At 51.0% G+C, this 16,846-nt stretch overlaps 1 protein-coding gene across 2 annotated transcripts in view; it reads right to left on the bottom strand.

Moving 5' to 3' along the window:
- Nucleotides 1-16,846, bottom strand: part of TMEM132B (transmembrane protein 132B) — a 353,798-nt gene that overhangs the window by 85,574 nt on the left and 251,378 nt on the right. For both annotated transcript variants that reach the window (XR_014302643.1, XM_082698602.1), the window contains exon 4: nucleotides 1,769-1,955. Coding sequence is in view for 1 of the 2 variants with exons in the window: in XM_082698602.1 (XP_082554728.1) it covers nucleotides 1,769-1,955 (187 nt within the window). In the remaining variant the exon portion in view is untranslated. The remainder of the gene's footprint in view (nucleotides 1-1,768; nucleotides 1,956-16,846) is intronic.

Raw genomic sequence — 16,846 nt, 5'->3', positions numbered from 1 at the left:
CAGCCACCAACAACCCACGACAAATGGTCATGGCTGTGTCTGACCCTGGATTTGGTCTGCGGGCTGCTGCGCTTGGCCAACCACGGGGCTCTGCCCCTCTCCTGGTTCCAGCCCCCTTTCCTGCTCTTCCCCAAACCGGCACCTGCCCTTCAGAGGAGGGCGTGACCTTCTCCCTCGGAATTCCGTCCTCAGAAGCAACAGGAGGCTGCGGAATCCCCATGAACAGAGACCCCCCGTTAAGCACAGAGCCCCCCCATGGTAAGGACACAGCGTAAAACCATAAGCCAACCTCAGCCAGACTGAGGTTGATCTGGAGAATCAGAACAGTCTCGTTCTGCTTTAAAATCCACATCCGTCTCTCTCTGCCCCTTAACAGGGCCATTTCCTGCTGCCTGCGGCTGCACCGAAACCAAAATGGAGACTGCGGCCGAGGCGGGTCAACTCCATCCGGCTAACTTTCGAGAACTAGATAAGCCCAGTAGCTGGGATGAAAGCAAGGGCTTCATTCATGCGCTGACCTTCACTCACAGCATACAGCCACTGTCTCGGGCACTGTTCTAGGGGCCGGGATCGCAGATGTGGACACAACTGACGGACTCCTACCCTCACGGATCTCACCTTGCAGGAAGGGGATGGAAGGGGAGCCCTGCACCTCCAACACCAATCACATCTATAAAGAAGCTGAAACAGGGCAGTGGTGTGAACAGGGAGAGCCGGGCGACGGGGACAGAGAGCCAGTTCCGGCCCACGTGGCTGGAGGGTGCGTCTCTTCACAGTCAAGGTGAAGAGAAGGAGCCAGGCACGGGGACACATAGGGAAAGTATGTTTTGGGCATAGACAAGCGTAAGAACCCAGATATCCGAACTGCAGACTGCATTGGCAGGTGGAGGGTTTCATCTGCGAGGACCTCAACCCTGGTATCCAACTGGAGTATGGACAATAGAAATACCCACAGATTGCCCTACAGTATCTGGGTGCTGACCCTCACGCTTTGTCACCAGATGGAAGGCTGAAGCAATGCTGAATATTTCCTGTTCCACTGAACATTTCCAGTGTGGGAAGGGGTATTAGGAATGGGGTACTCCTGGGAACTGAGGACCCCTGTGACTCACCAGCATTGTCCTTTTTACACTCTGGAACCTCATGCATGACCCTGTTCTGAGATGGGGCCCCTGAGCCTGGTCATGAACGGAGCTTTAACCAAGCTCAAAGGGAAAATCTGGTCACCTCCCGACCAGGAACAGAAACGGGAAGTGGTTTTACAGACTCTGGGACTCTCTGCAGGCTCAGCGGGCCAGTCCTCAACAAGCCTGCTTCAGGCTATCACATTTTTCAGCTTGCCTGGCCCCACGCTACCTGGGAACTGCCCGGTGAGGCGTGGTGGCCAGAACTGCTCACTCAGCGTGCAGAGCACTGTGCCCACTCGGATGCCTGGTGCGTTCCACTCGACCCAGCCCTCGGTCCTGATGGGGGCCCAGATTGAGGCCATAAAGAACAGGAGCCCCCAGGAAATATTCACCAATATCCGCAAAGGAGAAGAGATTTACGGCAGACCCCAAATTGTTGCCAAAAAGGCATTAGAGAAAGCAGGCTAATAAAATGTAACCCAAGTGTATTTCCCTTGCTTAAACGTTCTCATCAGGTGCATTAAAAAAAAAAAAAAAAAAAAAAAAAAACCAGGTTATAAAACACGTCATGTTTCTTGGAACATTAGAAGCGCACCAAGAAAACCTCTTGGTGACCCTCTGCCGAAGCTCAAATTTCTCACCATTGCCAGAGGGACGATGCCCACAAAGGATGTCGGGCTGACGAAGATCTCGGAGATGGCCAGCTCGCTCATGGAGTCCTCCACCGGGTACTCTACCTGCCAGGTGATGGGCTGCGCCCCGGCCAGGCCGCTGCTGTTGTCAACCCCAAAGTCCACTTGCAGGATCTCATAGAAGGTGCCATTTGCCCTGGAAAACAAACACAGGTCGAAGTGCAGTTGAAAACCTGAGGCTCCACAGAACAGCATGAATGCCATGTTCCTCCTTGCCAGTCGAAAGCCCAACACAACAGTGTTGACAGAGCCTGATTCGTGGGCTGTCAGTGACCCCCACACCTCCAAGTGGGTGGGCCGTCCGTCTGCAGGGCTCAGTGGAAACCCATCTGTCTTCCCTGGGTAAACAGGTCAGACAGCTCTCCCCACCCCCATGTTTGCACACAGCGAGGGGCCCTGAGCCTCCCTCCATTCCTGAGGCACAGCCTGGACTCTGGCTAATTCCACATTTGCGTATCTGTATGTCTGTGGACCTGTGGCTCAAACTCAGAGCTTTATGATTTGGGGAGAAGGGTGGTGACGTCATGCACTGGTGGCAGCATGATGAGACCAAGCAGGGGAAGGACTCCATAGCTCCCTGTCCACTACGTAACCATGAGCGACACATAAGTGATTCCTCGTGTCATGACCCTGAAGTGAGATGAGACATAAGAATTCCCCTGCCTTAATTCATGGAGTGGCAGCACTGCGTATGTGTTTGGAGGAGGGGAAGAAGGCAGATGCGACACAGAAACATGAAAAAGACCAGCGTCACTCTCAGTATGTTTGCACACGGGAGCACCTTGTCACTGACGGGGATGTTGTAAATTATAGGCAGCCCATTGTGCCAGCGGGAGAGGTCACTGAACAGAGAGTTAAGACCAGGGTCATCCAGCACAGGATTTGTGAAGGACTCCTGTTCTGTAGCCTTTCCCGTCACCCCTGATGCTAACTTTATCCCCACCCCAGGAACCTGACAGCAGAGTGACCGATTCCTGGTTCCCCGAGACCTGAGTCACACAAACCATCCTATTCGTTTACTGTCAGTGGGCCTGCCTGGACCAAAATGGGCTTGGAAGCCTTCAGGGTGTGGACAGGGTCTGCAGAAAGAGTTTTGAAAATAACCCCGGGCTTGCTGGTCACCAATCAGAAATGCCGTACCATGGACAGCTCCCCTCCCCCCTGCTGACTTCAGAAGAGGGTGTAAACCCCAACTGGATGGTTAGAGACAGCCAAGAGGTACCAGAGGCAAGGGTCAGCCATAGTGATAGTATTGACAGAACTGACCTGCCCGATGCAGAATTCCACTCAAATCAGAACGACACTAGACTCCATATAGAACGGGTCATGCCCAACCCTCTTCCATGCAGGCAAGGCTTTAAGAAACTCTCTGATAGTGCTCTGTCCATTACTGTGGCCAGCAGCCAGAAATGGCTATTCACCCTGAAATACAAATTTATTAAAATGACACTTGGGGTCCCAGTTAAGCTGGGTTGGGACATGGGAGCTCTGTCCTCAAGTATCTATTTGTCACGGTGTTCTGCACAGGGAAGACAGCATGTATGGCATAGAGATCCCTCAGTTCGTGAGAAGATGGACAGTGGGCACACGGGAGAACCCCCACCCGGGGGCCCCAGTTTACCTGGGAATCTCTAGTAAGGAGGCAGGACAAGGGGAGGCTAAGAGCGAATTCTGAGTTGCCGACGGGGTTTCAAGGTCTTAGGGACGGAGGCAAGTCTTTACTTCTCCATCTGTTGAGTCTCCTACAAGAGATGCTTGGTCCTATTGGACGAGATCTTCAATTCCTCTTTGGGCTGCACTGTCTTCGGAACCATGACTTAGGAGTTGCTTTTTTTTTTTTTTTTTAAGATTTTATTTATTTATTTATTTGACAGACCGAGACCACAAGTAGGCAGAGAGGCAGGCAGAGAGAGAGAGGAGGAGGCAGGCTCCCCGCTGAGCAGAGAGCCCAATGCGGAGCTCGATCCCAGGACCCTGGGATCATGACCTGAGCCGAAGGCAGAGGCTTTAGCCCACTGAGCCACCCAGGCGCCCCTTGGGAGTTGCTTCTAATTCCTCTTGGGTTCTCAGCACTTGGTAGACCTCAGCAAGGCAAACACCAAGAAATTGAGACCCCCAGCAAGAGAAGAAAAGGAGCATAACTCTCTGTGTTCTCAGCGATTTGATCCTGCAAAATCTGCACTCTGGTCTCGGGGGTATAGAAACAGCCAGTCTTAGGGCAGAGGGGGCAGGGTCTGTGTGAAAGGGCCAGCCCCCTCCTCCCTTCCCGGGCCTTTCCTGGTCCTCTCTGACTGTCCAGCCCATGAGCTGCCCGAGCTACAGGAATCTGCCCGAGTCCAGCTACAAACGGATCAACTCAGAGTCACTTACGCACAGGTTTTTATTTTAAGTCATTTCCTTCAAACCGGAGGAAAGGGGTCTTTTTAGTTTCAGGCAGCTGGCATGCTTGCTAATAAGTCCATTTCTATGGAAATGGGTTTATAATTATTAACTTTACCTGGTCTTGATCTGTCCTGGATAAACCTTTCAAATTTAGAAAAGTGCTTCACGATCCTCTCAATTTAATAATTACCAACTGCCTTTGAGGAATCTGGATCAGTATTGTGGCTGTGAGATATTCATGAGATATGTTTCCCTGGGGTGGAGAAGCGTGTGTGTGTGTGTGTGTGTGTGTGTGTGTGTGTGTGGTGTTCGGAGGGTCAGGCAGGAATTGCTACTTGGCTGCTGCTCCCCTCGAGGCTGAGCACTCAGCATCCTCCCAGAAGGACTTGGTTCCCAAAGCCCTGTTTCCCACGGAAGCTTCTGCTTGAATAAAGCTGAGCGTCTTCCCCAGGACTCCAGGACCCCTAAGGTGGGGCTGAGGCCGCTTTTGAATGCACAGTGTGACTGCAGCTCAGACACACAGGCAAGAAGGAGGAGAGATGGAGACAGGGGAGGGGTATGGGGGACCCAAACCAGCAGCTCTGTCGCCGAGAGCCACATCCCGCCATTTCTCAGCATCTAACTCATGATGACAATCATGGCTGTTTGGGGGAGGGAGGGGAGGAAGAAGGGAGGGAGAAATAAGAGAAGGGGGAGGGGAGGGCTCGAAACCTTGAACTCTTCTCCAGCAAGTTGTACCATTTACATCCATGATTCCCCCGCCACCCCCACCAACCTCTAGATGGTTCTGAGCTCCCAGGCTGAGCTGCTGAAGCTTTCCCCACATGAGCCTCTCTAGAAGTGGAGCAAGAAAGGTTGACCTCCGTCGGGATCTCCGTCTTAAGAGCTTTTTTCTGGCATTACGTTTTTAAATGACCAAAAGCAAGGCACCTACTGGCTCATGACCCCATTGAGCAAAGGTCCCGGGAGAGGTTGTGCTGCTTCCTCCCAGTGAGCACAAGAAGGCTGAGCTCCAACCTCCCTCTAGCCTGTTCACTCCGTGGGGACCGGGAGGTGCCTGCGGCAGCTGACACACCCAAAAAACTGTAGGCCTTCAGTGCCTATCTGTTTAATTCACTGACCACACCTAAACGGCGCAGTCAGACACCTGTAAAGACCCAGGGCTGCCCTCTGCATTCCAGGAGACAAGGAGTTACCAGCCCGCTGAGTTCTGAGCCATGTTCTTGGGCCTGGCTGGACAGTGTGTTTATACTCTTTGCTCTGAGAAGGTAGGTCTGTCTCCACGACCACAATGTCATTCTCTTCTTTAAGACTTGGTTTTTTCACAAAGTTTTAAGTTCACAGCAGAATGGAGGGGAGAGTACAGAGACCGCCCCCCCCCAGAAGCCCCCTGCTCTCCCCACGACTTCCTCCCACTATCAGCCTCCCCACCAGACAGTACATTTGTTGCCACCGATGAACCTATGTTGACATCACCACCACCCAAACTCCATAGCTGACTTCACAGTTCAGTCTCGGTGGCGTACATTCGACGGGCTTGGACAAACGCAGGATGACCTCCATCTACCCTCATGGTGTCCTATAGAGAAGTCTCACCATCCTCTGGCAAGTCCCCTGTGCTCTGCCTATCCACTGCCCACTCCCTGGAAGCTGCTGAACTGTGTGCTGTCTCGGTCGTTTTGCCTTTTCCAGAATGTCCTATCACTGGAATCCTAGGTGTGAGCCCTCTTTAGACTGGCCTCTTTCACTTAGAAATATATATTTAAGGTTCTTCCACATCTTTTCGTGGCTTGACAGCTCGTTCCTTTTAAGTGCCGAATAACTTTCCATTGTTGGGATGGACCACGATTTATTTAATCACTCACCTACTGAAGGACATCTTGGTGGACATAAGCTTTCAACTCCTTTGGGAAAATACCAAGGAGAGGACTGCTGGGTGGCATGAACTTGACTCTTCAAAGGCCAAAGCCTATTGTAACATGACAGTCACCATGGTCCCCGGCACACTCATTTATGCAGTGACATTTAGTAAGCACATATTATGCGTTAGGCACTGAGCATTCACTGGTAGACGAAACAGATAAGAGCCCTGTCTTGCTGGTCAGGTAAATAAAGAAGGCAAGTCCTGGTCGTGGAAGATGCTGTCCTAAAATGAAATAGAATTGCCTTTCTTTTTTAAAAAAAGCTGAACAAATTTTTTAATTAAAAAAATTTAAATACAAATAAATACAAAAAAAATTTTAAATTAAAAGGGTCCATTTTTATTTTAAACTAGAATCTAGATTACAACAGGAGACCATGAAAGGTCTGGGGCCTGCCCGTATAGGAAATGACATTTGAGCTGAGACCCAAAGGATGATGAGAAGCCAGACAGACCCTCAGCAAATGTTTGTTGAATAAATGAGTAACTCTATTTTAAGCTTTAAAAAAAAAAAAAATCGTGGGAAAAGCTTATCCCAAGCCATTCAGCATGAGCACAAGGTGCTAAAGGCAAAAGAACATCCACTCAGTGTTTGCTCAAACACCACCTGCTCAGTAAATCCCCTTCAGGCCATGCTATCTAAAGTTCCATCCCGGTCCCTACAGCTCTGACCCCGTTAGCCAGCTCTCTGTTTCCTGTGGCTTTTACCTTTCCACCTACTAAGTGATTTGTCGACTAACTGATTGATCAGTTCTGTTGGTCCCCACCCCCACTCATGAGCGCGTGCACACACACACACACACACACACACACATTCCTACGAATGTGTTTGCCCGTTATTGTATCCCCAGCACTTAGAACTCTGCCTGGGATGTGGTTGGTCCTCAGTTGGAATGAGATCTCAGAGGAACGTGTGCTTCGCGAACCCTGAGACTAGGTGTTGGGAGAAGACAGACTGGCAAGTCAGGGAAGGCTTCCTGGAGGAGGCTGGACTCAGGCTGATCTTTGAACAACAGACTAGTAAGACAGGCAGTTGCTGCAGCCCCACTGCTTGGGGTCCCTCCTCACATGCTTCCCCCTCCCGGACTGCCCCCCTCTGTCCGCGCAGAGAAGAAAGAAGCGATCGCTGCTCATCAGGCCCATCAAGGGAGCAGAGGCTCCGTAGTCCATCACTCTGCCTGTCACGCAGCTCTTTTCATCCTGATCTAATGACCAGCTCTCAGGATCTGGGATGAATAAATCATCTCCTTCTGCAATTCCATAAAACCCAGGCACTCCCTCCTCATTTCTGTTTTGTCAAAGGCAGCGCTGCCAAAGATTGCCGTGGGAAGAGCGTTTCAGGTTGGCGAGTCGGGCAGTGTTTGGCATTCAAAGGTCTAAAAATAGTTAATAGCCAGGAGTCTCGAGCAGGGACTTAGAATCTTTCAGACTCAAAACATTCTCTCCTCGTTGGTTTGATTTCCTGACTTCCCATCATCAAATTTTTATATAGAACTTGGAAAAAAAATTTCCGAGACTGTGTCAGTTGGGGACAGTCCAAGGGTCGAGGCTCCTTTATTGCATTTCTGATTGACTAGGAAAAGCTAAACAGAAAGCCCAGAGGTTAGAATGTGGTCCCCTGGGCTCACCGTGGCCCGACCCGTCCTTTATTAACTGCCCCCCACTCCGCGTTCTTACGAAATTTGAACTAGCTGCCAATATTTTTAAATGCAGAGAATCCACACATCTGCTCCCCCAAAGAGATGGGATTTCTGGCTTCTCCGGGAAGATGGGGAGACCAGGCGATATTACTCCACAGGCCCCTTGCGGCAACAATCAGCCAGAGCCACAGAAGGCTGTCCCCACCCTTGGGGCTGGAACTCTCCAACAGGCCATTTTATCCATGTGTTGTGTCCCTTGGGTCCCTGTGGGCATTTGTGATCTCTGAGAAAACACGTTTTGTTTTTGGCCTGCTAGTAAACACCTGGTGAGCTGTTTCCCACTCACAGGATTCCTCCTCCTCTTGGGAACATTTCTTTCCCCATCACCCTACCCCAACCTCCTGCCATGGTATTATCCTGCCACCCAGCCCCTCGCCTCGGCTCTGCTCTGGACTTGGCAGTGAACCCTGACCTCAACTGGGTGAGGAGCGCTCCCTAGCCATGTCAGAACCTTCTGGAAAATTCCCAGCTTGGCACAGAAAAAGTGCAGAGTGTCCACAAAGAAGCTGGACACAAATGTTCATTGTAGCATTTTCCAGAACAGCCAAAAAGTGAAAACAATCCAACTGTCCGGTAGGAGTTGACTACCGGCGGGTACAGAGCTTCTTTGGGAAGTGATGAAAATGTCCTGGAATTAGGTAGTGGGGAGGATTCTACAATTTGATGAATCTACTAAAATAAACACAGGATCGTACACTTTGAAAGGATGCATTTTATAGTATGTTAGTTATATCTTAATTATCTAAAGTTTAAAAAAATGAGAGGAATAAATCAAGTCACAAAAGGATCCGCATGGCCTAATACTTTGTATTAAAACAGTAAGCACGTGGGCAACCCTTCTCTGTAGAGTTTATATTAAAAACCATGAAAACGTGCACCATGATGATAATGTCCTCCTCAGAGGAGAGAGAGAATGAAACCAGCAAGAGGCACGGAAAGGCTCCGATTGGGTGTAGAGTATTTAGTTCTTTCAAAATGTGAAGAGAATGAAGTCTGGTGGTAAGAAAAAAAGAAGCTGGAGGACAACATTGAAGGTGTGTTGGGAGTATTGTCCATATGTTTGTCTAATCAAGGAACACTTTGTTTAAAAATAAACATTTATTTAAATATAGAAAGCTGCCATCCTCAACTAACTCTCTCTCTCTCTCTCTCTCTCTCCCCCTCGTTAGGTTTCTTCTTCTTTTGTTGGACTCTCACACCGGCACTTCTGCATCCAGCCAGGACACTCCCCATCTGCCTCTTCAACCAGCTCCCGAGAAGACAGCCAACCCGCGGCCCCCACGTCCCAACCCCAGGAAATAAGGAAACTATATCCTCTCCTTTTCTTTCTTAAATATTTTAAAGCCCCTCGCGGGCTGGTATGAGTGACCTGAGTTTTGCTTCTTTTCCCAGAGCTGAGAACAATCAATCCCGGGAATGAGCGAACACTCGGGCAGCCCCCCCTCCAGCACCCCCGCATCTTCTCAGCTGCCAAACCCAGGACTATTTCTCCCACCAACACTCACCCTCACTTGCAGCATATTTGGTTTTATCAGCGTCACCATGACAAGCCCGGAGACAGCTAAGACAATCGCCACAATTAATCTTTTCCTTCCCCCGCTATCTTGCCGACAACATCCCCCAAAACTTTCCAGGAAACCCGACCCAGAAACCATCCCTCATACCGACTTCCGAGGTACAACTTCTCCGAGTCGGCCCCTCTGTTCCTTCCTATGCCCACCCTTGAGGACAACTCTTGTTCTAGAAGATGACTCGTGGGATCAAATGCCATTAGGTCCCCCTAAAGAGGAGAGGTGAAGACGCGCCGGCCGGCGTGAGAGAGGGCACCAGGGTCTCTGGCCTGTGCTCGGGGCCGGCCTTGGGGGCCGTTAGTTCTCCTCTGCGTTCCCAAGACATTCTCGGCCACACCTAAATACGGAGTTGGGAATCATATTGCTAATTTATTATTATTTTTTTAAATAGGCTCCAAGCCAGCGTGGAGCCCAGTGGAGGGTCCGAACCCAGAACCCCGAGGTCACGACCTGAGCCGAAATCAAAGAGTGGGACACTTGACCAACTGAGCCACCCAAAAGCCCCCATAATGTTGCTTTTTAATAAATAAGGTTTAATAACATTATTAATAAACATGTTAATTCTTGAATAAATAATAGATTGCTGGGTTTTAAAAAGTCTAAAAATACAAAGAAGACAACAGTGAAACAGTGAATCCTCCTTCCCTTGCTGCCTCCAGACCCCCAGCCCCTCTCCCCTCCGCTAACAACAGTCATTGTTCGTTTTCTTACCAGCCCCCCAGAGAGGGCTGCGTGTCTGTGAGCACGAACAGGCATGACACGGTGCACACTGAGCGTTCGGCTCTAGCCTCTAGAGCCCTGCTCTCTGACCCAAAGGGAAGGGGAGCTCTGCCATTTCTCCTCCCCAACAAGAAGTGAGGGCAGAACCAGCCACCATCTAGCCACGGGGACCAGCTGGCAAGGGCAATCCGCCTGGGCGCCCAGTAGGGGTGCAGTGAGTGGCTGAAACCCGGCTGAAGCAGGTCCCAAGGCAGGGAAGAGAGGGGCGCCCCCAGGACTGACCAGGGTCACCTCCGGAGTCCATGCACGAGACGCTGAATGCAATGAGTCACTTCCCTGGGCCTGCACATTGCCGAGAGATGACAGCGTCCCCAGCTCTGCGTCAGGCCCAGTCATGAAGACCAGAATCACACTCAGAAAATTCTAGCTGCTTTTCAGAGTCTGCTTCTGAGCAGGAACCTGCCTCCTGCCGCGTGGCCAAGGATCACTGTGCACCTATACTGGGAAGGGCCTCATTAAATAGGGGTTCTTCGCCTGCCTAATGGGCGGGTTGGCTTCTCCAAGTGCGAGCAGCTACTAATGAGGCCAGGGTCCCAGGGTTGTGCCCTCTGCATGCTGGCTAGCTGGGTTCTTCCAGGTGGCCGTGAAGGGCATTGCTAAGTCGGGCACCCTGCAGGCCACCGGGGGCACCAAGGCCCAGCCGGCAGCCGTGATCAGCACCAAACTGTTCCTGGTCCTGGTGCTTTCCCTGCTGAGATACAAGAGCAACATCCTGCACCAGGAATTAGGCGCGGCTCTCCGTTACAGGACGACAACAACTAGTGGACCAGGGCTGCGCTGTGGCCCACCAAGCAAAGATCAGGCCTGAGCCGGGCCTCCAGCAGCTCTCCATCAGAGGAGGTATTTCACAGCCACAGACATCTGACTGTAAGCACCCGGTGACTTCACTGCTTGCAGGCAGAGGGCTGGCGCTTTAATGTGTGAGAATCAAGAAGTTCTACCTACTGCTTGGACTTTTCTCCCAGATTCGAGCCTCTTTCATCCCACTGCCTATTGGACAGCTCCAGTTGGGTGTCCGACATCGGGTGTCCATCCTGAACCCCTCTTTCCTCGGTAGCCCGCCTCCAATTGTCCAGAAAGCCTACCAGTTCTACCTGGGAAACATACACCTTTATAATGCCTTCCCCCTGCCCAACCCTGCCCACTCCTTCCACACCAGTCCCCACCACCGTACTGCCCGAAGCAGCAGCCAGAGCTCTCCTTAACAAACAGAAGTCAGCTCTTTCCACTTTTCTGTCAAAATCCTCGAGGAATTCTCTTCTCATTCCCATAAAAGTGCAGGTCCTTACAAAGATCCACAAGGCCCTACATAGCCCGGCACCTGCTGCCCCCCTGACACTCTGCTGCCCCCTTGCTCACGGCTCGAGCCCCACCAGCCCCTGCTGCTCAGTCGGCACCTGGCACACAGCTGCTGCGGCCCTCCCTTCTCCCTGGGCTGCTCCTCCTGGTGATGTCTGTACCGTGTATCCCTCACCTTCAGGACCTGCCTCAGATGTCCCCTTCCAAGCAAGGTTCTCTTTGGAGACCCCATGGAAAGACCCATCTCCCACACTGGCCATCCCTGTCACCCTCCCCTGCTTTTTCTGCATAGCAGTTACCACCACAAACTTACTCTATTTTACTTCCTTGCCTTGGCAATGGGCTGTTTCTGTCTCCTAGACTGTAAACTCAGCAAGGGCACGGATTTTTCTTTACGGTCCTGCAGTACCTCCAAGAAAAGTTCCTGGCCCATGGGAGGCCCTCCATAAATACGTCATGAAAGAGTGAGCGACGGAATTGTGAACCTTAGAGTCCATGCTTCAACATCATATCTCTATGGCGACCTTGGGGTGCACGTGTGTGAGGACACATGTATATACATTAGGATCCTTGTGCACGAGGTCACTCCTGTCCACCCACCCACATCCCACTCCCTCTCTCAATGGGCATATTCGCTTACGGCATCTTCATCGTCCTCCGTGATAGCTCCGGGAAAGGCTGGACTATCTGCGAGTCGGCTTCCCTGCACAGGGACTGCCATCAGTCTCTAAGTCGTCGTATAGTGGGAAATTCCCACAATGCTCTTCTCTGTTCCCGAGGGTCTGCTTCCCTCGGTTACTCTCTATACCCTTTAGAAAGCTGCTTCTGCATCATCTCCAGTTCACAGCTGTCCACTGTGAGGGCATAACATGATGACAATTCTTTAGCCATCACTGGACTGGGAATCTTCAATGCTGCTTTTTTTCACTGTGGTAAGAACACTTAATGTGAGATCTACCTTTAACAACTTCAAGTGCACGATACAGTATTGCTACCTCCAGGCAACAGTGTTGTAGAACATACTCTTCTTGTGTCCAGTGCTAATGTTGCAAAGGCAGGCACGGTTACGATGGGTCGACAATCAGTAAGGGCTACAAGAACCATTTTCCAAGAAGTACCACAAATGATAATGATCGTCAGCTCTCCCTAAGACGGTCAAATATTTACCCTTGACTCGGACATTCCCAAAGCTCACGCACCTCTAAATCACCAGGAATTATTTCAACACCACAAAAGGAAACAAACAAACAAACAAAAAAATTAAAGACAAGGTAGATAGACAGACAGACACCCTGGGGCATTAAAAAAAAAAACAAAACCCACAAATAGAGTCTCTAACCTCATTAACCTTGAAATTGAGTAGAGTTAAGAGAAGCCCACAAATACATTGACATTCTGAACACCACTTGGGTCAAAAATCAGATTAGACTTCTTGTAACCTTCCATTTACCTGGCGGCTTTTCAATAAATGTCAGCTGGGCAGAAATTCAATGGAAGTGATTTGCAAGCTCGTAGAATCCCAAAGTGTGTCAATCTCCCTACATGAGGAGCTCTCCTTCAGGAAACAGGAATTCTCCTGTCGTCAATTAATTAAAATCCAATGATCCTATCCCCTGCTTGGCCCGTTGCATGAGTTACAACAGCTTCCAGATCCTTCTCATAGACCAATTACTCCATAGTGATTAGGTCTTAGTCTTAAGTCAACCGCAATTAGGGAGGATTATGTGCTTGTCACTTCTCTGACTTCTCCTTTTGTTGATTATACATATTCCCGCACCCCTGAAATTCTTTACGTGGAACTAGGCTATACCCGTCCCGTTGTACTCTGAGTAGGAGAGACCGATTTGGTCCAGAGGAGGAAATTCTGGAGTGGAATCAGGCATGAAAGAACAGGGAACAGCAGTAAAGAGCTGGATTTTTTACCCCCCAAGGCGGTTCATCCACCCAGTTATAAGACGCACACACGAGACGGTTCAGGACAGGGAAACACATCCCCGTCCAGGTGCTGGGGGAGGGAACAGGGGTTCACATGTACCAGCACCTCGAACCTGCCCAGCGCTCACCCCACATCAATCTCAACTTCACAAACGTGTCCATGCTGCATGTCCTGAAGGAATGAAAATGACTCCAGATAATGACGATATCCGAAGTGAGTCCACACCAGGTCAGACCCTTGGAGGAAAGCGACCGTTAATTGGCCTAGAACAATAGCAGGAAAGGTGACATCTGCTCAGGCAGTGGAGCCCTGCTGCACTAATGAGGGGCTCTGCCGCAGTGTGGTGGCTGTTGGGTTAGCTGACCTGTGGCACCATGAGAATGCCCTGGGCGCACCCAGCACCACTCCGGGGGTGGGGGCGGGGGCGTGGCGTGAGCATCCTGGGAGACTGAGCCCAGGTGGGGGCAGGGGCCTGACATCCGAGTAAAGAGAAATCCCTGCTGCAGCTCCGAACCTTCAAGGTCAGAGCCTGCAAAGTCAGTTTCTTTGAAAACTCCATTCAGTCTCAAGGGAATGATTTGTCTGCTTCCTCTGATGCCGTCTGGCTGATTCGCCCTCGTGAGAGATGCTAGGAGTCTGGGACCACACTTTCTGAACACGGAAGGAGAGCATGTTATTGGAAATATGTGAGCTTCTAAATGGGAGCCAAACATTTAAAGTCGGGACTGTCCCAGAACGTCAAGGTCAGCATGCCTGGGAAGACATAAAAAGAAGCCGTCGTCCATACCTAGTTCCTAACTCGGTCAGAGTTTCACCAACTTACACTCAGTGTCTGGATCTCTAAGTTCTGGACTGTAACTCATTCATTCCAACGATCAGTTAAATGTATCTGAGCATCTACTGGGTGCCAACCTCTGTCCTTGGCACCGGGAGTCAGTGGTGGACGAGGCGGGTGAGGCTCCTGCTGTCCTGGACTTTACACTCCACTGGAGGGAAACCATTAACAAGCTCGTAAGAAAACAAACGAGGCAAGAATCAAACAATGAGTGTAGCAGTCATTAACGACCTTCCCTAGATATTTCCAGCTCCTCGTGCTCTGGACACAGGGGAGGGCTGACTATGCTTCCGACTCACGTGACACTGGGTGGAGCCAAGCGACCCACCACGATCAGCACATTTTATGTGTCCCTTCCACGCAAGAGCACAAGCCTCTGCAGCCCCTGACACTGCCACCAGCAGCCTCCAAGGGGAGGCGCTGTGTGGGTCACTTGAGAGACAGATGGTCAGAGTCCCCCAGCCGAACCTCAGTGGGAAAATGAACCTCTGTTGTTTTAAACCACTGAGACTGGGGGTGGTGTGTTTTCACAGGGTCAACTAGCCCGGACTGGTGCAGAGATACACAGAGATGAGGACAAGATGCAATAAGGTGGTGGGGATCGTGAGACAGAGCCAACAAAGGAGCCCCTCTGAGAAGAGGTATGTGAGAGCTGGGGTTTCAATGGAGGACCAGGATCTGTGTTCCAGATAAGGGGAACAGCATGGGCAGAGGCTCCGAGGTGGTAAGAGGCTTGCCGTGTTCAAGTACACATGTCCTATACATGTGCACTTACACACACACTCACATGCACACCTGCACTCTTGCACAGCCATCAGAACACATGCACACACACACACACACAGACACACACTGGCACAAACTCAAGGCAGGAGTAATGAGCAGGAGGCAGAGGATGACTGGGCAGTAGCCCTGTGGTCCACCTCCAGACGCTTCCACCAGCCAGCCTCCATCCTGAAGAGACAGTCCTCAGTGAGACAAGCCCTTTTCACAAAACGTCAATGTCCCAGCAAGGGGCCAAGCTCTCTAGACACTGGTTGCAATGTGGACTCCCCACCCCAGGTCCCTGGTTATAGAGATCTCACCCTATCCAGGCCCCTATGAGCGTCAATTAAAAGAAAAAAGTCCCAACCACTGAGACAAGCAGAGAAATAAGAGACGTCACAGTCCCACAGCCTGCAAGCAAGGCCCCGAGCCTGGGTGCTCTCTAGCAGGGCCCCTCTGGGGAGCTGACCCATGCACAGTGCAGCGGACCCTGTCACCACCCCCGGTACAGGCCCTGTCACTGCCAAATGACACACAACAAGATGATTTCAGAAATGTGGGGTCACTTGCTCACAGGGCCACACTGAGAAAGTGGTAGAGATCTGGCTCCAAGGTCACGACTAGAATACGCCTTTGATGAAAGAAGCAGAGATCTAATCAATGACACTATTCACACCCTAAACAGAGTCTGCCCTCGTGCACGGAGAAGGATCTTTGCGAGCACAGAAAGAAACACAATCAAGGGCACTGAACACTTGGGCTCCGTGTGGAAGGGATTCTGAGCGGGCAGAAGTCAGCCCTCGGCGTGTGAGGGAGACAAAAGAGCACAGCAAAGGGCTGGCGGGGCAGGGAGCGGGGGAGATGGTACGTGGAGTGGTCCAGGACCCGGACAGCGCCCCCAATTCGCCACTGGGTGGCCCAGTGCCGGAGCCATTCCCTGGCTTGCCTGGTGCCATCCCTTCCCTTCGATGTTGGGTGAAGCTGATTGAAGCTTTGTGCCGCCTGCGCTGAAAACACTGATGTACTATGACAGCATTAAAGTCCATCATGAAGTGGAGAAACGGCGTTTCATGGTCTGCTGGTGGCATGATTTCACTTGCCTTATCATCTCAACTGTGGGGACTTCCTCTGGCTTTTAAGCATATTCCAGCGGAAAGATGGGGAGAGACCGAGAGAGCCATAAACCCGTGTCGACTGCCGGAGACGCCTCTCTTCTTAATGCCTAGTACTTTCTTCTGTGGGCAGCCTGATGTTTCCAGAAGAAAAGACCCAATGCCAGTGTGAACCCTCCCCAAAATGCCTACATCACCACTTACCATGAAACATCCCCCAACCCCAGGCTACAAGCCTGTCTTGAAAAATCCAGGGAGACCATTTTCCCTTTTTTTTGTTTTTCTTCGGTTTTAAAATCCAGAGCTAAGTGGTTAGGATCCCACCACCGTGCAAACGAGCAGAGCGCCGATGGTAAAAGACAATTCAGGTTCTGGAGGGCACAACCCCGTGTTCTTACAACTCAGATGCATCAAAGCAAAGGCACCACTGCCTCCAGCAGACTCTCAACCCTCGTGAACTTTAAATGTTCTGAGAAGTCTCTTTAGCAAGTGCAACAAAGTATTACATTTTTTTAAAGGACCTTAAATGGAAAGTCCAATACTAGCCATGAACTGCCACCAAAAAGAAGGCTTGAGGGACACGTGGGGGGCTCAATCAGTTAAGCCTCCGCCTTCAGCTCAGGTCATGATCCCAGAGTCCTGAGATTGAGCCCCGCTTCGGGCTCCCTGCTCAGCGGGAAGCCTGTTTCTCCCTCTGCCTGCTATTGCCCCTGCTTGTGCTCGCTC

The sequence above is a fragment of the Mustela nivalis genome (assembly GCF_964662115.1).
Source record: "Mustela nivalis genome assembly, chromosome: 14".
Lineage (NCBI taxonomy): Eukaryota > Metazoa > Chordata > Mammalia > Carnivora > Mustelidae > Mustela > Mustela nivalis.
Note: the sequence above shows the minus strand (reverse complement) of the source record. Positions and strands in the feature narration are given on the sequence as shown.